This window comes from Schistocerca nitens, chromosome 1, assembly GCF_023898315.1.
Source record: "Schistocerca nitens isolate TAMUIC-IGC-003100 chromosome 1, iqSchNite1.1, whole genome shotgun sequence".
NCBI lineage: Eukaryota > Metazoa > Arthropoda > Insecta > Orthoptera > Acrididae > Schistocerca > Schistocerca nitens.
In genome coordinates this window covers 1,063,779,637-1,063,802,980 of record NC_064614.1, presented here as the reverse complement: position 1 = coordinate 1,063,802,980, position 23,344 = coordinate 1,063,779,637, and the positions used below count along the sequence as shown (strand labels likewise).

The 23,344-nt window shown below is 40.8% G+C and overlaps 2 protein-coding genes across 9 annotated transcripts in view; one reads left to right on the top strand and one right to left on the bottom strand.

The window, feature by feature from the left end:
* Positions 1 to 1,619, bottom strand: part of LOC126198116 (uncharacterized) — a 56,366-nt gene extending 54,747 nt beyond the window's left edge. For 3 of the 8 annotated variants that reach the window (XR_007540070.1, XM_049934694.1, XM_049934699.1), the window contains exon 1: positions 1,321 to 1,619. The gene's annotated coding sequence lies outside the window, so the exon portion shown is untranslated. The other 5 variants (XM_049934695.1, XM_049934701.1, XM_049934696.1 and 2 more) reach the window with 3 other exon arrangements.
* Positions 1,620 to 6,700: 5,081 nt separating this feature from the next.
* Positions 6,701 to 8,562, top strand: LOC126227063 (uncharacterized). Its single transcript, XM_049942235.1, has 2 exons — positions 6,701 to 7,048; positions 8,188 to 8,562. The coding sequence occupies exons 1-2, from the start codon at positions 6,701 to 6,703 to the stop codon at positions 8,560 to 8,562; spliced, it is 723 nt and encodes a 240-aa protein (XP_049798192.1).
* Positions 8,563 to 23,344: the final 14,782 nt, after the last annotated feature.

Genomic DNA, 23,344 nt, shown 5'->3' with positions numbered 1-23,344 from the left:
TTTGTATCAGCAATATACTGTAATTGTATTGACACTTGCAACCTTATATGACCTATGCAGTCTCTGCTACAATATAATTCCAAGTTTTCTAATACAGTGTCTAACATGTGTGCTCATTTTCCTTGCTTTCCAATTTCTTATCCTGAGAGGATTAGAAAATTGTTTCAAATAAATTTTCTGTTTAAAAATTAGTTCCTATTTCAGTGATAAATGTTGGATGATCTTCATCTAAAGCAAATACTGGTGAAATTTTTATTCTCTATTCGCCTTTAGTGGATTTGTCAAACATCTGGATGAATAACACAGAAAAGTAATGTTATCAAAATATGAAAAAAATTCAGACCTTTTGTAAGTTTCACAGCAGAAACTTAGAAAACTGTAAAAAGGTTAAAATGTTTGCAACCACAGACGAATAAAAATTCATGACACTGAAGCAGTCACCAGTTGCGGTCCATAATACTTTGTATCAACCAAGTAAGACAAATAAAAATTCATTAGGCCCTACACTGAACCAGTCACTAGCTGGGGTCCATAACAGGCCTACTTTGTATCAAACAGGTAATTTTCTTTCCTTAGCCACTAATTAAATCTGCGAAGTCTTCCCTTAAATCTCGTAACTTCCTTGTAAGAAATATATTTAATGCAATCTGAATTTTGTAAATTTTTGTAAACTAAACTTCGGATGTTCGCGTACTCATATCATTTGTTTCTACTGGGATATACTATATGTAAATATTACATTATTCAATACTACATTAGCTTACGGTACCAAGTACAATTAGCGAGAGCAGGGAAAGATTTAAAAAGCTAACAACAAAATAAACATCTGCAACCAGTACATAAACGGGCAAGTATCAAATGAAAATACTGAACCTAGCGATACAATCAATCTGCTTCAGCTATGATTTCACCAAAATGGTGGGCAAAAGTCATACATCTACACCCAACTGATTACAATACTACCCAAAACAAGAATTATGAAATGGTAACGGATGAGTCACATAAAACACTTAAAATAAAAGGTATCAGGATTGACTTTTTATGACGGAGAAGAGCCTGAAGAACAGAGTAACTGTTTTACTCTTGCTGAGTCCATACTAACGGAAAAATTTCCTCTGCACACACTATTTGTTTTGTCGTTGATTTTTAACTACTGTATGGTCAACCTGACATCACGTTTACCTGACATTACAATTACTCTATATAGATGTAGGTTTTCATTTCTTCACGTAAAATACAAATCAAGAAGAGTCAAATTAGATGACATACTGTTGAACACTTCAAATGTCATTATTGGAACCCGTAACAATATTATTGTACCTGCACCAAAAAACCAGCACCAACAGTCGCATAACCGAAAGGCTCACAGACTACACCACTCCAAAGCCAACAAAATATTGGAATTTGCTCGGAGTCGCCACGTCATTATAGACTTACTCTTAACTGTGAAACAACACACTGAAAATAGAATCCGGTGATTCCCACGAATCAACTTCTGACTTTCTTGTGGTTTATTCCCGCAGTATCCAGCTACTGAAAAACCCAGCAAACATGTCTTATTGTCTTTTGTTACATCGTCGAATGAACAATAATTCTATTCTATTCTACTCAAAACACTTCGAAAAGATACAGGAGTGTAAGGAAGGGCAGGTGGAGGGGAGAGGGGTTACAAACAAATATTGCAAATTAAAAGAGTGTGAACACATGTTGCGTTTTTCTGGTTTTTATCTCACAGCACGAAATTGGTAACCTCAATATTTACAGGATCCAAAGAGTATCAGAGTTCCAAGACAGCTCAAAACAGCATCTATGAAATACCCCAAGAATGAATTTACTTTTTTTCAGGATTACAGGCCTGTCCACACGCATCTTATGTCTGCGCAAATTTCTGCGCACATCAAGTCTGCGCAGACACATCGTTGCGTGAGGACAGAAGATTTGCTCCAACATGACGTGTGTGCAACGTGGAAGTTGGAGTTGGAGGTTTGAGCGAAACCTCTCAAATCTATGGGTTCAAACCACATCTGCGCAGACAAGTTGGAGCGTGTGGACAGGAGATCGCCGCAAAACTGGCGCGAAACAGCTTTTTGATCAGTCTAGTGTTTGTTTGTGCGCACAGGGCATTAAAATGGTTGATACTCGTCAGTGTTCTCGAGAGTTTGTAAGTGAATTCATTGAAATGTATAGAAACCACCCATGTTTGTGGAAGATTAAAACTAAAGAATATAGTGACCGAGACAAAAAGACAGCAGCATACAATGCTCTAATTGAAAAATTGCGGGCAGTTGTCGCCTCGGCAAACAGAGAAACGGTAATAAAAAATAAAAAATTCGTTGCGGACTGGCGAAATTATTTGCGGATGGATATCGAAACTTATAATTATCTCTTAAAGCTTGTAACCCCTCATATTATGAGAAAAAATACTTGTATGACAAGGGCAATTTCTCCTCATGAACGGCTGGCGCTAACATTAAGATTCCTAGCAACAGGAAGGAGCTACACGGATTTGGAATTTTCAACTGCAATATCGAAACAAGCGTTGAGTAAAATAATAACCAACATATGTGAAACTATTTACGCTGTCCTGAAGGATGAGTTCATGAAGGCAAGTCAAGTAAATTAAGTCTGTCAGCGAACTATTTACCGAAAAGAGTTATCCAAAGTTCAGAAATCTAGAAGATCTGGTGTAAGAGTAGATCAAGTATACCAGCCAATGTTATGGTATTTTGATCTGCTTGGCTTTCTTTGTGATCAAAAGGCCAAGACCAAGCAGGAGTCCAATTGAAGATGAAATTGGTGTGTCAATGTGCCAGGAAACGGAACAGGAGGTAATGTAAAACAAAACAGGTTCGCCCTGCAACTCTCGCAGTAAATATTCTTGAGAAAACTGCTTTCGCGTTAGCAGCCACTGTCTACACCATTTTGACCGCTTTCTCTGTTTCCTGCGGTTGGTCAGAATGTTTTTTGCAACACTAGTTGCGAACACAGACCACAATAGAACTTCCTCTATTTCTGTATTTCAAAATAACTGAATTAAATTTTTTACGTTTACGGGGAGCGTAGTCGCTTGCCACTGATATTTCTTTCTACACCGACAGATGGCGGGCGAGTAGTAGATTGGGATTTGTGTCGTCTGAACAGACCGCATTTGCAGCGATCTTTTGCATGTACAGACATCTGCGCCAATGTCTGCGCAGACAGATCATTGCGTGTGGACCGGGCTCGGCTCGACAAGACGCAATCATCTGTCTGTGTTACCTAGGCCGGTATTACACTATCAAAATTTCTTTGTCAAAGATTTGATCAAAGATGTGATCCAATATTCCGTCCAATATACACTCCTGGAAATTGAAATAAGAACACCGTGAATTCATTGTCCCAGGAAGGGGAAACTTTATTGACACATTCCTGGGGTCAGATACATCACATGATCACACTGACAGAACCACAGGCACATAGACACAGGCAACAGAGCATGCACAATGTCGGCACTAGTACAGTGTATATCCACCTTTCGCAGCAATGCAGGCTGCTATTCTCCCATGGAGACGATCGTAGAGATGCTGGATGTAGTCCTGTGGAACGGCTTGCCATGCCATTTCCACCTGGCGCCTCAGTTGGACCAGCGTTCGTGCTGGACGTGCAGACCGCGTGAGACGACGCTTCATCCAGTCCCAAACATGCTCAATGGGGGACAGATCCGGAGATCTTGCTGGCCAGGGTAGTTGACTTACACCTTCTAGAGCACGTTGGGTGGCACGGGATACATGCGGACGTGCATTGTCCTGTTGGAACAGCAAGTTCCCTTGCCGGTCTAGGAATGGTAGAACGATGGGTTCGATGACGGTTTGGATGTACCGTGCACTATTCAGTGTCCCCTCGACGATCACCAGTGGTGTACGGCCAGTGTAGGAGATCGCTCCCCACACCATGATGCCGAGTGTTGGCCCTGTGTGCCTCGGTCGTATGCAGTCCTGATTGTGGCGCTCACCTGCACGGCGCCAAACACGCATACGACCATCATTGGCACCAAGCCAGAAGCGACTCTCATCGCTGAAGACGACACGTCTCCATTCGTCCCTCCATTCACGCCTGTCGCGACACCACTGGAGGCGGGCTGCACGATGTTGGGGCGTGAGCGGAAGACGGCCTAACGGTGTGCGGGACTGTAGCCCAGCTTCATGGAGACGGTTGCGAATGGTCCTCGCCGATACCCCAGGAGCAACAGTGTCCCTAATTTGCTGGGAAGTGGCGGTGCGGTCCCCTACGGCACTGCGTAGGATCCTACGGTCTTGGCGTGCATCCATGCGTCGCTGCGGTCCGGTCCCAGGTCGACGGGCACGTGCACCTTCCGCCGACCACTGGCGACAACATCGATGTACTGTGGAGACCTCACGCCCCACGTGTTGAGCAATTCGGCGGTACGTCCACCCGGCCTCCCGCATGCCCACTATACGCCCTCGCTCAAAGTCCGTCAACTGCACATACGGTTCACGTCCACGCTGTCGCGGCATGCTACCAGTGTTAAAGACTGCGATGGAGCTCCGTATGCCACGGCAAACTGGCTGACACTGACGGCGGCGGTGCACAAATGCTGCGCAGCTAGCGCCATTCGACGGCCAACACCGCGGGTCCTGGTGTGTCCGCTGTGCCGTGCGTGTGATCATTGCTTGTACAGCCCTCTCGCAGTGTCCGGAGCAAGTATGGTGGGTCTGACACACCGGTGTCAATGTGTTCTTTTTTCCATTTCCAGGAGTGTATTTGACAAAGATCGTTGACGTAGCGCTAGAAGGGGTATTACACTGTCATCAAATTTTTCGTCAAAGTTCAAGATGGCTGACAACAACTTGTTATTAACCGCAGCAGTTATACGTACCTGATTGCGTTGTGTGCACATGCGGAAAAGAAGTGGGGGAAAAATGGAACCATACATACGAGGTTGACAGTCTTAAAAGTCCTGGGTTTACAACTTGATAATAAATTCAGTTGGGAGGAGCACACCACAGAACTACAGAAAGGCCTTAACAAATCTGTATTTGCAATTCGAGTGTTAGCAGACATAGGCAACATAAAAATGAAAAAGCTTGCATACTTTGCCTACTTTCATTCCATAATGTCATATGGGATAATATTTTGGGGTAAATCTTAAAGTCAAACAAAAGTTTTCAGAGTCCAAAAGCGTGTAATACGTATTATTTGTGGAGTAAATTCACGGACGTCCTACAGAAACCTCTTCAAAGAACTGGATATACTAACTACTGCCTCTCAGTATATTTACTTCTTAATGAAATTTGTCGTAAATAATATATCTATTTTTCCAACAAACAACTCAGTTCATACATACAATACCAGGAACAAAAAAGATCTGCACAAGGACTTAAAAGCACTTACTATAGTTCAAAAAGGGGTCCACTACTCAGGAACACTCATCGTCAATAATTTGCCAGGAAACATAAAAAATTTAGTTAGAAATAAAGATCAGTTTAAAAGGAGCCTGAAAAACTTACTACTGGCCAACTCCTTCTACCCCATTGGCGAAATTTTTAATAGAAACAAATGGTGTATTGTATTTATTCATACTATTAGTATTTTTATTTCAGCTTAAAAAAAATCGACATGTCCCACATCCACGAGGATCTCCTCAGCACGGATCAATGGAACGAAAAACTAATCTAATCTGGGTGAAGGCGTGGGTTTTACGACGACACGATAAAAACATTCAACAAAACTTGTTACGTGAGCTTACAGTGGAAGATGTCAAGTCATACATCAATTACTTAAGAATGGATGAGCATACATTTCTCTATGTGCTCAATGAAGTGTATCCTCATATCACAAAGCACAATATTCACTTAAGAACTGCTACATCTTCAGAAGACAGGCTCACTGTAACACTCCGATTCCTTGCTACAGGAGAGGGTTATGTTATGTTAGGTTAGGTTAGGTCGGATCAGGTCAGGTCTCCAATCTTCTTAATCTATTTTTGTATTCAGGGTGCCTCACGTTGTAAAGCGCCTCATCAGCTTCAGACATCTCTATTAATTTTGTAGTTGTCGTCACACACCAATTGTATTTACCGGCAATTGATATAAAAACACTACAGATGACAGAAAGCTGCAGCGATGCTAGCGCTCCATGTGGTAACATGTCACATTGCAGTGAACAGAAGACAAGCGGTTTCTTTGATCAAATATACAGCGAGGCCCTAGATTTGATCAAATATTGGACGACATTTGACAAAGTCCCTATTACACTATCAAATATCTTTGACAAAGATATTGGACAAAGAAATTTGATAGTGTAATACCGGCCTAAGGTACGTTTACACTGCGATACATGTATCGCGCCATGTATGAGCGACATGTCAATTTGACATGTCACGATACATCACCTCATACAAAAATTCACGGAACTTGTATGCGGACCCTCGAGCTCATACATGTCGCGTATACATTTTGTATATCGCTTTTTGGCCATATACGCGACAAGTATGAGCGACATTTTAAGAACTCGCGCATGCGTAGTACTATAATTTCCTGTCGTCTTGTCGCCTGCCGCTTATTTTGACGATTAGCGCTTGCGTAGTACCAGGCTCTTTGGCGGCTGTTTGAGTTTTGGAGGTGCCGACTGTCGTTTGTTGTGTAGTTATTTGTGTATTGTGTCGTGTGTTGTGCCTGCGTGTAATACTTTAAAATTTGCTATGACTTCTTGGTCAAAACAAAATACACTGCATTTTATAGAGGCAGTGCGCAGGCATCCCTGTATATGGGATGAGAAACTAGAAGACTATAAGAGCACTCAGAAAAGGTACGACGAGTGGGAGGAAATTGCCAAGGCATTTAATGTGTCAAGGAAGGAATGCGAGGACAAGTGGCATAATTTAAAAAGCCAATATAGTCGCGAGTTAGCGAAAAGGAAGAGCAGCAAAGGAACTGGAAGTGCTACAAGCAATGTGTACCACTCTTCATGGTATGCTTTTGAAAGTATGCAGTTCATAAGAGACAATTACAAACCACTCTCTCATAGGAGCACACATGAGGTAGTACCAGTAAGTAAATTTGTTATATTATTTTATTAATCATATATTTGGCAACATTTTTTCATGCTGATCCTTTACATAATGTGAATATTTACAATTTCACTGAAAAACATTATTCTCCATACTGCTATGGTTTGAAGTCCTGAATACTGCAGAAGAATAGAACATAATACTTTATGTCATCATTTAACAATGATCTGGAACTTATTTTCCATACTGCCATGGGATGGAGTCCTGAATACTGCAGAAGTATTCAGCATATTCTCTTCTGTTGTCATTCAGCAATGAAGTTCTTCTGCCAGTTCTGGGCAGTGGCTCCAGCACAGTAGGGGTGTCCCTCCAGGACCCAGGTATTACGTTGCCATCATCTCCCTCTCTGTCGTATGTTCCTGCTGGACAATACCTTTGAGATTTTCTGTTTTGAAGAAAATTATGTAAATAAACACAGGCTAGTGCCACCACTGCAGCCTTTTCCGGACTGAGAAGCATTTGCTTCCTCAACACTCTGTAAACAGCACTTATAATCCCAAATACATTATCTATTACTCTTCTTGCCCTGCATGCTCTATAGTTAAAAATACGCTGCCAACTATTTTTTTCATGCAGACCTGGAAATGGTTTCACAATATTTTCCTCTAGGGCAAAGGCTTCGTCAGCGACGAAAACATATGGAACAGGCTTGCTCCTGCCAGGAAGAGGAGTTGATGGTGGTATATTTAGAGTTTTGGTTTCTAACATTTTGTAAAATGTGGTGTCTTTAAGGACACCACCATCTGAAATCCTCCCCTGCGTGCCAACATCGGCGTAAATTATTCTATAATTAGCATCAGCAATTGCTAGCAAAACAATGTTGAAGCGCTCTTTATAATTAAAATAAACTGTTCCACTGTTCGGTGGTGCCACAATGTCAAAGTGCCTCCCATCTATAGCTCCAAAACACCTGGGGAAATTCCATTTTTCTTCATATTCTTTGGCAATTTTCAGCCATTCCTCTACAGTAGCAGGAAGCTGGAATGAAATTTGTTACTTTTTTAATTTAATTTACGCATGGACACTCAAAAAATTCTCAATACATTAAGATACTTTCATTAAATGTATGTATAACATATAGCTCACTTTGTCTTAGAAATGTCTTATGTATTTTAAAGGTCATGGAAGCCCCAGCCACAGAAGGAGATGGTGAAGGAGAAGGAAGCATTAGTTTCCCTTTCGATGTAACAGAAATGGAGGAGGTGGCATCTGCCACGCCCCGACAAGACATTGTGGAAGTGGAAACCACTCCAGTCATCTCTGTGCCTCCACATGAAAGTGGATCTGCAACCGTGTCACCCTGTACCACTCCAAGTCCGAGTGGAAGTGGTAGATCAAGTGCACTGAAGAGAGCCAGGAGAGACATGGATGAAGACCGAGAAGGTCTTTTACAGACCTTGAGAAAAGTTGGCGACAATTTAGCAGGCAGAAAAAGGGATCAGTTTACCCACTTGAGTGACTTTGTCGCCAATAAGCTCAGATTTCTTTATTAAAATGGCCATACTAGAATTATGGCAAGACTTGAGAACGGAATATACAGATGTTTGCATGAGGCAAACGATGAACTAATACAGCCAAATGCAACATAATATGTGGAGTCTTTAAAAACATGTATAAATGTTGAAATATGCATGTCATGTGCTGTCAAGTACTACTTAATAAAACTAAATACAAATTAATGTTGTTGGATATCTTTACTGTGTAGAAAGCGTCCTCAGAAATTGTGATATTGTATTGCTGAGTGAAGCATGTCAGTCGTTCCAAAGAACTTAAAGCTAACCCATTTCAGCTAAATTTGAGAAATATATGCTGCAAAATGTATGTGCCGTTAAAATTTTAGTTCCTATTCCAGCAGCCTCACGTGGTTACGTTGGCAACATCAACGGCGCGGTAGAAAATTTGTGCTGCCGTTGCTGGTTGACAGTTGCTTGATGTACCCTCGTCCGCTCGTTAAAAGTAATTGCCCTCGTAAAACGAAGATTTCATGACAAAACATTTGCATTGCTAATGCCAACGTCTCACACACACGATTGTCGGCATTAGCATCCGTTGTCAACATTATCACGCGAGGCCGCCGGAATATTAGCAAAAAACTGATATACGTGCCAGATGCATGAAAAAATTATATAATGTATTACATACTCTGATATATATGAAACTTTTACCTTCACTTCTTGGGATAAAACTTGCACAATGGCCTCGCAAACACGAAGAATAATGTTGCATATGGCTCTTTTTGATATTCTATGCAGATACATTAACGTCGAAAAGGAATCCCCAGTGGCCAAAAAACGGTGTTACTGCCAACTGATCCTCTGGTGGAATCGCTTCCCGAAAGTTTGTGTTGGTTTTGGACACAAGAGGAGCAACAAGAGACAACAAACCGCGGAAATCCTCCATACTCATCCTAACATAATTTCTAAAATATGCGCCATCCTCTAGCGTTAATTCCTGAACGAGCATTGCGTAAGCTCCGTGAGTAGCGCGTTTGCGAAGAAACTCTCTCTGCCACCATCTACGCTTCCTCCGCCTTTTCTTCCTATCATCTTCCAAAAGAGCAAGTGTACCAGCACATAAAAATGTGAAATCTTCCAAATCGTCGTCGGAAGCCATCGCACAGTGATACAAATCAATAGTGTAAACGCACGCTCATACATGTATGAAGTTGATACTTGCCAACTCATACAAGTCGCGATACATGTCGCAAAATCGCATATACATGTATCTCATACATGTGCCGATACAAATCGCAGTGTAAACGCACCTCACACGGAACTCACGCTTAATCTCATGTTTCATTCAACTCGCTCACACACGCTGATTATTAGATCTTTAAATGTGAAGCCAGCTGAATTCGTTGTGAAATAGTTTCACTGTGTGATCGTTTCATTTTTATTTTGTAAGATGTTTATGTAGACAATAAAACGACAGTTTTCAAGAAACAATTTTCCGACGACGTTATCAAATTTTCGACATGCGAGAAAGTTTTTTGTTATTGAAGTTAGGTGTACACATTATGCGAATGAAATGTCAAGAAAACATCAGATTTTCATCTGTTTCAAACCTTAGCTGTGTCGAAGGTCTCTAACGCAAGATTTGGGCTGTAAATAATACGACGCGCAATCGTCTGCTCGCGTACAGTAGCGATAGGCATCAGACCTCTATATTTGTAAAGAGGTGATATACTTCTGATATGCATCCTTATTTCCAACACAAAAAAAAATAATGCTTGTTCAGCATCTTAAATTGGGCAAGATCTATTCTGAGAAACAAAAACAATACAAAAACCACCAATGTATAGCAGAAATTATTTTGCTTACTGTAATATGTATGCACAGATTGAATTCTAGAAATGCACTTTATTTGGAATTAATACTTGATAATGCAGCCATATTAAAATTTCAAAACTTAGTGTGAATTAATTTTGTTATGCCAGTACTCACAAGTGCAAACCGCGCACTCCGAACGTGTAGCTGAATCCGTTTCTGCTGCATCTCTATGTGGATAAAGGTAAAACTCCACTGATGACACTCTCGTCGCTATTACAGACACTTGAAGTTTCGCTGTTCCTGTTGTCACTTAAAGTGATAATCATCTCTTCCACTGAAGTCTCCAAGGCACCTTCATCCTGCCATGCCCTTTCCATAAGGTTGGGTGTGTGTTTAACGGCTTTCTTCCAGTCGTCAGAGGTAACGTGAGTAATAGCTTCTCTAGTGCGGAGAGCGTAAATTTTTGCTTGTTCCTGGTAATGAAACAGTTCATTTGGGCCCATATCAACTCTATGGGGTTAAAGTGGCAGTGGTACGGTCGGCAACCTGACGATTGTACGCCTATGTTGTTTTGTCAGTTCGTAGATTTCATATTCTGGAAATTGCGGTTTACGGAAATTATTTTTTCCATAAGCTCGAACTTCTTAAGGTCATGATATACATTTTACATTACGACGCTCAAGCCAATTAATCATTTCCTTCTTTCGCTTTGCCATGGTAGGAGCACTGTCTAAAACAGTTGTAGGCGGTTTATATAGATTGGGTATTAGAGCTTCTACGAACCACTTTGTGAATGTAATGTGGTTCATATCTTCATGATAATCTCCTGTCTTCCTCGATTTAAAGAGAAGGAGACAGTGTGGTACGAAACCTTGTGAAGTGCCTGCATGCAGTAGAATCAATCTGCCCCCTTACCAGACGGCATCTGCATTGTTCCTTTAATCGTGTTGTCTGTCCACCATTAACAACGTGACCAGAATTAACTAACGTCTCATCGAGCCAAACCACTTCATCAGCATTTTATGCCAAATATTTGTTTTAAAAATCGGCATCGCCATGCAGCAATGTCCTCTCTTTCTAGCAATACCTTAAGGGGCTCCGGAACGCCCTATACTTGCAATGTTAAAATAACGCTTATAAATTACATCTTTCCTCACAAAGTATTTGAGATAGGAAGTTGAACTTTTTACAGATTATTTATTGGAATATGGGCTACAACTTAACACAGGGATTTTACAAAATTTTAGTTCAGTTATTAAAGATGATTTTTTTTCAATTGTAATGAAAATTCACAACATTTTTTTGCAATTTTTTATTTATATATTCAAAAATATACAATTTTATGGAAAAAGGCTGTGTTACATTATGCAGAAGGTACTGTGTAACATTTACTGAAAGTTTGAAACAAATATGTTTGGAAGATCCTTAGAAAACATGTAATTAGTATGAGAACATAAAAGTTTTGGGAATCGAGCGACAAAGATTGGATTAACTTTTTAGTGCATTCCAGGTCCATAGGATGGATTATCTTCATCCTCTGCAAACTCCTCCTCCAGCTTCCTCTTGTTCCTCCTCCTGTTTACTCTTGCTTGTATTTCTAGACTCTTTACAGCCCTGTCTGCAGCCCGAAGGCGTTCCTTGTCTAAAGCAAGCATCGCTCGTACCATGTTAGAACCTATCTTCATTCCCATATTTCTAAATACACTCCTGGAAATTGAAATAAGAACACCGTGAATTCATTGTCCCAGGAAGGGGAAACTTTATTGACACATTCCTGGGGTCAGATACATCACATTATCACACTGACAGAACCACAGGCACATAGACACAGGCAACAGAGCATGCACAATGTCGGCACTAGTACAGTGTATATCCACCTTTCGCAGCAATGCAGGCTGCTATTCTCCCATGGAGACGATCGTAGAGATGCTGGATGTAGTCCTGTGGAACGGCTTGCCATGCCATTTCCACCTGGCGCCTCAGTTGGACCAGCGTTCGTGCTGGACGTGCAGACTGCGTGAGACGACGCTTCATCCAGTCCCAAACATGCTCAATGGGGGACAGATCCGGAGATCTTGCTGGCCAGGGTAGTTGACTTACACCTTCTAGAGCACGTTGGGTGGCACGGGATACATGCGGACGTGCATTGTCCTGTTGGAACAGCAAGTTCCCTTGCCGGTCTAGGAATGGTAGAACGATGGGTTCGATGACGGTTTGGATGTACCGTGCACTATTCAGTGTCCCCTCGACGATCACCAGTGGTGTACGGCCAGTGTAGGAGATCGCTCCCCACACCATGATACCGGGTGTTGGCCCTGTGTGCCTCGGTCGTATGCAGTCCTGATTGTGGCGCTCACCTGCACGGCGCCAAACACGCATACGACCATCATTGGCACCAAGCCAGAAGCGACTCTCATCGCTGAAGACGACACGTCTCCATTCGTCCCTCCATTCACGCCTGTCGCGACACCATTGGAGGCGGGCTGCACGATGTTGGGGCGTGAGCGGAAGACGGCCTAACGGTGTGCGGGACCGTAGCCCAGCTTCATGCAGACGGTTGCGAATGGTCCTCGCCGATACCCCAGGAGCAACAGTGTCCCTAATTTGCTGGGAAGTGGCGGTGCGGTCCCCTACGGCACTGCGTAGGATCCTACGGTCTTGGCGTGCATCCGTGCGTCGCTGCGGTCCGGTCCCAGGTCGACGGGCACGTGCACCTTCCGCCGACCACTGGCGACAACATCGATGTACTGTGGAGACCTCACGCCCCACGTGTTGAGCAATTCGGCGGTACGTCCACCCGGCCTCCCGTATGCCCACTATACGCCCTCGCTCAAAGTCCGTCAACTGCACATACGGTTCACGTCCACGCTATCGCGGCATGCTACCAGTGTTAAAGACTGCGATGGAGCTCCGTATGCCACGGCAAACTGGCTGACACTGACGGCGGCGGTGCACAAATGCTGCGCCGCTAGCGCCATTCGACGGCCAACACCGTGGTTCCTGGTGTGTCCGCTGTGCCGTGCGTGTGATCATTGCTTGTACAGCCCTCTCGCAGTGTCCGGAGCAAGTATGGTGGGTCTGACACACCGGTGTCAATGTGTTCTTTTTTCCATTTCCAGGAGTGTACCTTGCACCTTATAATGTTGCCATCATTGAAAGTCGCAACAGCATCATACACACCAAAGTGAAGTGTTTCTATCCCAACAAATACAGTCTTGGGGATTCTCGACCATATAACACTATTTACACTTTCATTGGGGTTTTGAGTTTTTCCGTGAATACACTTTTTCAACAGTTTAGGTGCTGCTAAGTCTCTGAAAATAGGTTTTATCACCTCCATTATTGCATGAGGCAGACTATGCTTATGAGTGTACACTTCACCAGTTAGCAATCCTTTGTTATATTTACACCAACTGTCTTCTTCTTTGGGACACAACCTATGTTGGGAATTTTCATCGGTTGAAGAAGTATGAAAAAAAAGAGCCCAAACAGCCTTCTTCATTTCGTCGACACTTTGTGTATTTTGCCTAATAGCCATTCCATAATAGTTCTGTATTTTGTCAATTACACTGTCAGTTAACCTTCCCTTCCCATCCAACCCTTTACCATCACTGAGTTTTTGTTTTTTGTACGAAGCTTTCAGTCGCCGAAGTCTTGTTCCCATTCGCTTCTGTATGTGTCCAATACACTCAAATTTCTGCACTACAACATCATCACCATAGGGCTTCAGTCCTTGAACATGTTTGAAACTTTTAGAATCACCATCACCAAGGTAATTAACATATCACACTTCATCACACGCCTCAGAATGCTGGAATATACTGGCAACACCAGCCACTTCCATTCCTCCACTACTGCCACTATAGTTAGCTTTGCAATTATTTTCATGTGTACCTTTATATTTTTGTGGACATCTACAATATTTTGATATTACTGCTACATCTAAAACTTTCCCTGTATACATACTGGTGGCAGATACTACACCATGAAGAGATGTGTGTCCCCGTTTATGCCAGGTACCATCGAACGCTGCAGTCAAATCTCTGTTACCATTATTTTCCATTACTGCCTCTTCCACAGCGTTCTTCATAGATTCTATACAGACATCTTCTACTTTAGACCCTATTAATTTATTATAGGTCGTAAACTTGGTTGGGGGATTTGGAAGATTCATGATGCCACAGAAAATTGCACCTGCAGTAGCACCCTTACCAACTGAACGCAAGGAATAAACAAATCTAATGTTGTGTTCGTAGATTTTGCTACCATTTTCTTCAGTTGCAGTTACTGCAACACTGTTCCAAAAGGTGGTCATGTATGAACACTTATCACATTTCAGTTGTATTTCACTACCAAGTCCTACGTGCTTTATTATGGAGAGTTCCAGACCAACTTCACTACAATGAATACATCTTACACAGTTTGAAAAAATTCCTTTGAGAACCGACATATCAAATATTTCATTCACATCCGATTCGCCCATAAAACATTCATAGTTTTCACTCATTGAACGAAGCTTCTTCTGTGAAGTATTTTCTTTCCCAATTTGACTGCTATGGGCAGGTGTACTTGAGAGGTTAGGTTCACTCACTTGGTTATCGTCTTTATTGTTTACAGTAATAACACATACCTTTGGCTTTCCAACATTTCTCCTTTTCTTCAAAGCCTTCAGAGGATTTCTAATAACTTTACTTTTACTCATTATTATACTTCAACAAAACAGAGACTCAAGAAACAGAATTAATTACGAATATTTTCGAGATAACGACAGAGTAAATAAACATGAAACAATCGACAATCACACCAGCGGTATATATTGAACCATCACAGGTTAGCCACAACACATACTTTATCTCACATCACTGAAATGTACCCGATGAACACGGACGTTAATAATAACACCATTTGACAGCAGTTTAACAGCGCCACAGTGGGTCACGCCCATGTAGAACACATTTCAAAAAAAATTTAAAAATAGTTGTAGTCTTCGGAATTGAATAAATTATATATCTATTAAAAGGTAATAGTCTGCAGATTCAGAAAACGCAAAAAGTAAAAATTGAACTTTTCATGATTTTGAGCCTTTCCGGAGCCCCTTAAGGCTGCAAAATTGTCAGTAGTGAAATCCTATATTGTGCAAAACTGTGAATAACGATGTTCGACAGCCCTGAAAAAGTACTGATTCTTTGCCACCAATAACTTTGAGAGTGTGGGATGTTCCTTTCTGCGATAATAATCGTAAACATGACGACGAATTGCATACTCTGCAAATGAATCTAAATTCGTAATACACTTATCAATAGAACGTTTCTTCCCAGGAGTACCAAGTTTGGATGGTTCTACAACTTCCTTTTCTGTCTCAAACAGTTCCTTCCCAATTTTTACGACAGTGTTTTGTTGATATTCAGGGCTGCTGCCATACTACCTTGCAAACGGTGAGTAGTGGGACCCCATTAACCCTTTCAGATCTAGTGGTCACAATTGTGTACATAAAGTTTGTTCACTAATATTTCACTGACAAGAAATGTCAGATGCATCCAAACCCACTGTGCACATTTGTGTATGTTTCTTTTATCCATGCTCCAGCAGCTGCTGCTCTCTTGTGAGCAGTCTGTGAACCACATAGTAAAATATACTCTCTGGTGTTGTCTCTCTGTGGGAAGCCATTACTCGTTGTTTTTATTGGTATAATAGTCACATTGTGGGTTTTGTTCATGAATGTTTAGTGTGGTTTCCTTCTTTTGGAAACATTAGACATACTTTCAGTGGAATTTTCAGCAATTTCATTCAGTTCATATTTGTGTTATGTATCAGTTAAGTTTAATGTACACAGTTGTGAACAGCAGATCCTTGATGGTATAAAATAGGAAACAAAACCTAAAATGTATCTCAGCTGTATTTGCATGGATATGGTAGTTATGCAGGGTATTTTTCATTAATTTCAGTGCCAGCAGCAAGGAGGAGAATAACTGACCTGTGCATATGATTTTATTTGATATTGGAAGCTTTTGACTTACAAATATGGATAAAGAATAGGGACTTGTTTATGGATATAATTGAAATTGGTAACGTTTCTGACATTAGTTTGAGTGGAGATGAGGATTACAGTGTACCACTTATTGAAAGGCAAGCTGACAAATAGTGAAACGTGTTGGATCAGATAAAGTGGGCGTGAATGATGTGTGTAGAGACACCATATCTGAAGATGATGGAGAGGTGGTGGATGCTGCAATGAACTTTTAAGCAATGAAAACAACCCAGAATTGAATAACCTGTGTGACAACATAATTGTCACACCTAAAGAATCCATAAAATGCAAACGCAAACCTCTAAGTACCATTGCAGAAACATACAAAGATCCACATTTTGAAGAATCTGTCTTGGGTTCTCCAATACAATACTTCAAAACATATATACCAGATGATCTGTTCACTAGCTTGGCAGCACATACTTATATTTATGCATTACAACAAGGCAAATCCTCATTCAAGCAGACAACGCCTCAAGAACTAGAGGTGCTATTTCGCTTGCATATATTGAGTGGCGCTTTGAAATTTCCCTGATTATGAATGTATTAGGATACAAGTCTGAAGGTAAATGTGTTTTGGGAAAACATGTAATGAGACGGATTTTTAGAATCAGGGACAAATTTATATTTGGTGAACAATCTGGAGAAGACAACTGAAAATAAAGGTAAATTTTACAGTCAGGCCAATTCACACAGACATTCGAAAATTCTGCAGTGAACTTCCTATAGAAGAGAATGTTTGTGTGGATGAAGGAATTATTCCTTTCACTGGGGATTTTTGTGCAAAGCAGTATGTCAAGGGGAAACCAAGTCCAAGGGGAATCAAAGTCTTCATGTTGTGTGGAAAGAGCGGAGTAGTGCATGATTTCCTTTTGTATCAAGGTGTTTCAACTGAACTAAATACCGCATTGTGCAAAAAATTTGGATTAGGTCCTGCTGTTTTAGGATTTTCTCACTGGTGCTGATGACGTTACCATGTGTAAGTGGTTAGACAATAGGCCAGTTGTATTGTGTTCAAACTTTGTTAGTAAAGGCTCAGTGGGTGAAATTGAGTGTTGGGACAAAAAACACTGTAAATAAGTGAAATTAGAAAGACGTGAAATAATGAGGAGATATAATCATCCAGTGGGTGGTGTGGATCTATTTGATCAAATGATAAGCTACTACAGAGTTTTCATCAGCTCTCAATAATGGCCTTTGCATATGAATTTTCGTGCTGTTGACTTTGCCATCGTGCAGAGTTGGTTGGAATACAGATGAGATGCAGACAACCTGTCTATCCCAAAAAAGAAGCAAATGGACCTTCTTTCCTTTCGTATCAGGGTAGCAGAATTGATACTGTGCCAGAAGAAAGTGCCTGAAAAGAAGAGGCGGCATCCGTGTGATGAAGGACTGACTTCAGGTCTGGAGAGTCATACCAAGAAAAAGAGGAGAATTACGACCAGCTACAAAGAAACAGTTTGATTCCATTGACCATTTGCCTTTGCATGATGTAGAAGCTCCAGGTCGCTGCAAATTTCCAAAATGTACAGGGCATTCTAGAATTCGGTGCAGAAAATGTAAAGTACATTTGTCTCCAAAAGGACAAAAATTGTTTTTTGCAGTTTCATACTAAATCTTAAAATCAGTGTGTTGACCATTATTGTTTAAATAAGAACTGTAATTCGGAATTATTTTTATTGTTTCTTCTGTTTTAAAGTGAAATAAAGAGGGCATACTTGATCTGTAGTGTTAACCACCTTAATGTATGACAAGGAAGCTCAAGACCCGATGAACACAATTGTGTACTTTAAATATCTTGAAAATTAGAGATCATATGAACTTTTTTCTTAGAAAAATGTTGCCAGGAAACTCACCTCAATATAAAAATGATGTCAGGTATTATTGTATAAGTAAATAAAAAATCAGGTCTGAAAGGGCTAAGTTTTTCACTCTCAAAGTAAGCTCTTATCGAACAAACCATTTCTCTACATTGTCCTCGTAAAGCAGTCCCCTGTCCACGAGAACGAGGTCGAACTTTTGCACTTCTAACTTTCGGTGTACTTTCTTCTGGCATGTTAAATAAGACACAACAAATAACTGTCACAAAACAATACGGTAACTCCTAAATTGCAATGAAACAAACACAGCGCTCAGCGATTGCACAGACTCACTCACTGCAACTAAATCGCGGCAAAAGAGGAAGTACTGTGGACTGAGATTTGGCAACTCAGGGTGCACGTGCCCGCTGGGCTGCGGTTACCGCCATTATGGGATTGGCTGAATCAGAACCATGCCTCCAGCGCGGCCGTCTCCCTACCACTTCCGTCGCAGCTGTCAATACTAAAGTAATTTTGAATAGACTTGTATACCATAGACTCTGTGAACCATATACAGTTTCACCCAAGAATCTTACAATAACTAAAGACCCAAAATAAAACATACATAGGTTAGTAATAACTATATTCTGAAATGAAAACACAATTAAAAGTACACTTCCATTATGTGATTACAAGTGCTGTTCGGTTGCAACTCGTGAATAAAATAATGAAATATTTGTAGTATTAATGGTGGTGTGGCACATATGTCTGATCTGGACAAGTCCTATAAAAGAAAAGGTGACTCTTCCTCTTTCGCCAATAATATGACGATCAAAAATTTTCAAATCTTTCCAGAGGCTGCATACAATATTTATACAACTGTGGTCTATATCTTCAAATGTTTCCAGCAGCTGCGTATAATACGTATACATCGGTGGACTATATGTATGGCTCAAATTATTTATTTCATTACTTATAACTATGTTTTTTGCTAAGAAAATATCAGCACGCAAATGTGCTTTTAAAATGCCCCCTGAGTTGCGAGGCGAAAGGACTCACCTGCAGCCGAGGAACTCACTCTAAAGCACATTGCATATATATAAAGTCTACAAATACAGATACATAGCATATACAACATACATATCATAACCTAATGTTAACACGAAACAGATTTCCAATGGTTGAATGTGGCGTTTTATGTTGGCATTGGGCCTATCGCGTAAAGTTCAGTACTAGCGCAACCATCGCGAAACGAGCTCATCATATGACACATAGTTTATACCTAGTCCATGTGTTCATGTGCAGAAAACGTCGCAGAGACAACGTTTATCATCATGGATTTCACAAATGTGGATTAACATTTAAAACAGGTACAAAATCCTGAAGTTACAACAATCGTTAACACGAAATTACAAGTCCTTGTTGCTGAGTCTTCTTCGCACAGTATTGCGCTTGAAATGTCTTTTTGTTTCAGATCTAACGTCTTTTTACAACGTATCGTCGTTCACAGTTCCATGAACCGAAAACATACGATAACTTTATAAAGGTGATCATTGTTTCTGGCAGTTAAATGTCATAGTTCGCAGTTTTGACACAGATGCGTGTGCCCGATCACTTGTAGCACAGTTTATATTTTTTGCACTGTGTAGTGTCCCTTTTGCAATATTCACCCTTATCGAGGTGAAACATAAATAAAAATGACTGTATGTGACCCAAAATGAACTGCAAACATCGATTTATCTGCGAAAGGTAATAAAAATATACAATATAAAAATATACGGGTCTAGTGAAGCAGGGGATACAACCACCACCACCTAAAGAGAAGGCCGCGGCGCGCTCTTGTGACGTCACGCAAAGCGGGCCAGGGTTGGCTTGGCGCTGCGCTTAAAGAATCGAGACGCACGGCGTGCAAATCTTTGTCAAACTGTTTTACAGAACATATTCCGTAAAAAATAATTCATTTCTGAAATACTTTTAGCTTTATATGGCAGCTTCATGATGAAGTGCCAATCATTTCGATAATGGTCATAACTATTGTGGTATTTCACAGATGAGTATCAAATTTGAGAACGTTGCCATCAAAAATAGGGGTCGCTATGAATTTGTGTTTGATGCATATTACACATTCTATTGCTGAGTATGAAATACAGATGAGGTTTTGAAATTTTCGTAAAACTTTGGATCAATATCTGCTTCCAATCTCGAAAAAATTGAGCGTCTGCAGCAACTTCACTTCCGATCGCAACGCGCGGGAATGAAATATTCATAACGCCTGTCATATCTCGTAAACCGCTGGAGATAACGAAACGAGATCTTGGCAAATGATACCACGCAAAGAGGAGAGTACTTTGCCGAATGGTTAAAATAAGTAACTTTATCAATCGCGATATAGCAGAAACTATAGTTCATAATTCTTTTTTACCGGTAATGTAATTGCATAAGACTTATCAATAGCCAGTGAAAACGTACGAGTGCGGGATGTAAATAATATTGCGATATACATGATAAAACAAGGTACATTTGTGAAAAATGCACTGTAATAAAGTACATTCTTTCAGGACCAGACAACTATTATTTACACTCACTTGAAAAATTCTGCACTAATACAGTGTATAATATTAAATTCCTCTGCCTTCAGAATCCTAAATAAATATTGTGTAACTATTTATAGAGCTCCCTCAGGAAAGCTGAGTACATTCCCCAAGCAAACAATCACTTTTAACTCACCTCACAAAAACAATTATGCGTTGTTATTGTAATGTAAATTTTCTTTCCTGTAAAAATATGGCAGATTTTGAGCATAAGTCAACAGTGAAAATCTACAAACCTTCAGCAGATATTTGCAGCAGTTGGAATGAGACAATGTGTCAAGCTAAAAACGTCAATAATAAATTTAACCTATTTCTAGATTAATTTGTTCCATTGTTTGACACATCGAAAAATAACACAGATATGCTTCATACAGAGAGATCGCTTTTTAAACATGAAAACAGCAGTTTCAACATTCGTTAGCACTCATGCTAACTAATGCGAGAGTGAAAAACAACACCCCCTCACAAATAGAGAATAAAACGTATCGGTAATGCGTAACAAAATACGAACTGCAGAGAAATTTAAACACGAATAAAAAGTAACACGAGCCACAAATTTATATTTCGTTTTCAAAATCAAAATAAAGCCACTTGATAACGAATACTAGGCCTATTTACTGCGAACTTTTGCTCACAATTTTAGTCAAATGTATCCAAAATGCAAGATATTCCACCAGAAAAAAATAATAATTGTACTAGGTATATAGTTTTTACATACCTTCGTGTGCTCAGTGGGTTGGAAATTGTCCCGATGAATCGCTGAAAGACATTTCCAACGCAAATTCGGGAAATACAGAAGCGTCCGATCTTACCCGTCGGCTTTGACCCATGACGTCACAAATACCGCGGAAACGACTATAAACAATTCCAATATGGCGGATATAAAAACATCGCATACGTATTGTAAACACTGAAATACACAAGTTTCACAAAAAGCCTAATGACTGTAACGGGACAAGCGTGGGAAATTAGGGGTTTTTGGGTGGGGAGAAACTAAATATACAGAAATGTAGCCACCGACCGCCATTCAAAACCAAGCAAAACAACGAAATAAATCAACATCACAAAACTGACCAAATACCAAAAAACACATTCGTATCCATAATCGGACACTTCCCTTAACCTATATAGCTCAACAGAACCTACCGATCACATCCCCCAATAGAAAACTAAGAAACGAAAGCTTCCCTTACACCTACATACATCGGCACTTATGCAGTCTAGCAGGTACGGAAAAATTTTTCATTTTTTTTCAAAAAATTTGATCATCATGTGTCGTTATGCGGTGGGGGGAGTCTGCAGTGCCCCCCCATCCCCCCACAGGCTTCATTAGTGTCAAATCAATATTTTCGAATCATAGGCGGCCGCTGCCGCGGCCGCATTCCAAAAAAAAACTCCCAACCTAACCTCAAGTGGGCTACGCTACAGATCAATATGTTCATCAAATTGCTTCATATTACGTATACATGTTCATTAGTGTCAAATCAATATTTTCGAATCATAGGCGGCCGCTGCCGCGGCCGCATTCCAAAAAAAAAACTCCCAACCTAACCTCAAGTGGGCTACGCTACAGATCAATATGTTCATCAAATTGCTTCATATTACGTATACATGTTCATTAGTGTCAAATCAATATTTTCGAATCATAGGCGGCCGCTGCCGCGGCCGCATTCCAAAAAAAAAACTCCCAACCTAACCTCAAGTGGGCTACGCTACAGATCAATATGTTCATCAAATTGCTTCATATTACGTATACATGTTCATTAGTGTCAAATCAATATTTTCGAATCATAGGCGGCCGCTGCCGCGGCCGCATTCCAAAAAAAAACTCCCAACCTAACCTCGTATTCAGGGCTACGCTACAGATCAATGTGTAGGTCCCTTACGTCACGGGTCAAAGCCGACGCGTGAGATCGGATGTTTCCAACCTATACCCAATACACAAAACATACATAAATAACCAAAAAAAAACGGAACTTACCTCAAAAAAGTTCCAGCTCCACAAACTAGATTGGCCAACACACACACACACACACACACACACACACACACACACACACACACACCAACGAAAAAATACTGAACTAAAATAAAAACCCAACCCACCCAAACGTCAACCCCCTCCCCCACAACTCCAAAATACAACACACAAACACTATACAACAAAATAAACCACCGAACACACCACCAAAGAGCACCACAAATAAAAACAAGACATCTACAAACACGCCACAATCGCAAACCAAACTCCGCGCCGTAATGACGTCACACACCACAACACGCTTACGTCACGGGTCAAAGCCGACGAGTAAGATCGGACGTTTCTGTTGACCCCAAATTCGCATCTTTCGGAAAGGAAAACAACATTACTTTCGGTCGAGTTCCGTAATTCCCACGACACCTTGGCACACAACACTTGTAAACCATGTTCACAGTAGCTTCACTACACGTAAACACTGTAATCGCTAGTTTTAAGCACGAATATAGCACTCGATCCAACAAACGTGTAGATAAACAAACGCTTCGAAACACAACATGGTGGCCCGCTTGGAGTGACGTCACGACCTGCTATGAATTTCGCGCCGCGG

Bases quoted from the DNA above. Each gene is read 5' to 3' on its own strand.
- LOC126227063 (XM_049942235.1), top strand. From the start codon at position 6,701: ATGACTTCTTGGTCAAAACAAAATACACTGCATTTTATAGAGGCAGTG. The intron at 7,049-8,187 runs GTAAGTAAATTT...TGTATTTTAAAG, and splicing joins GCACACATGAGGTAGTACCA to GTCATGGAAGCCCCAGCCAC.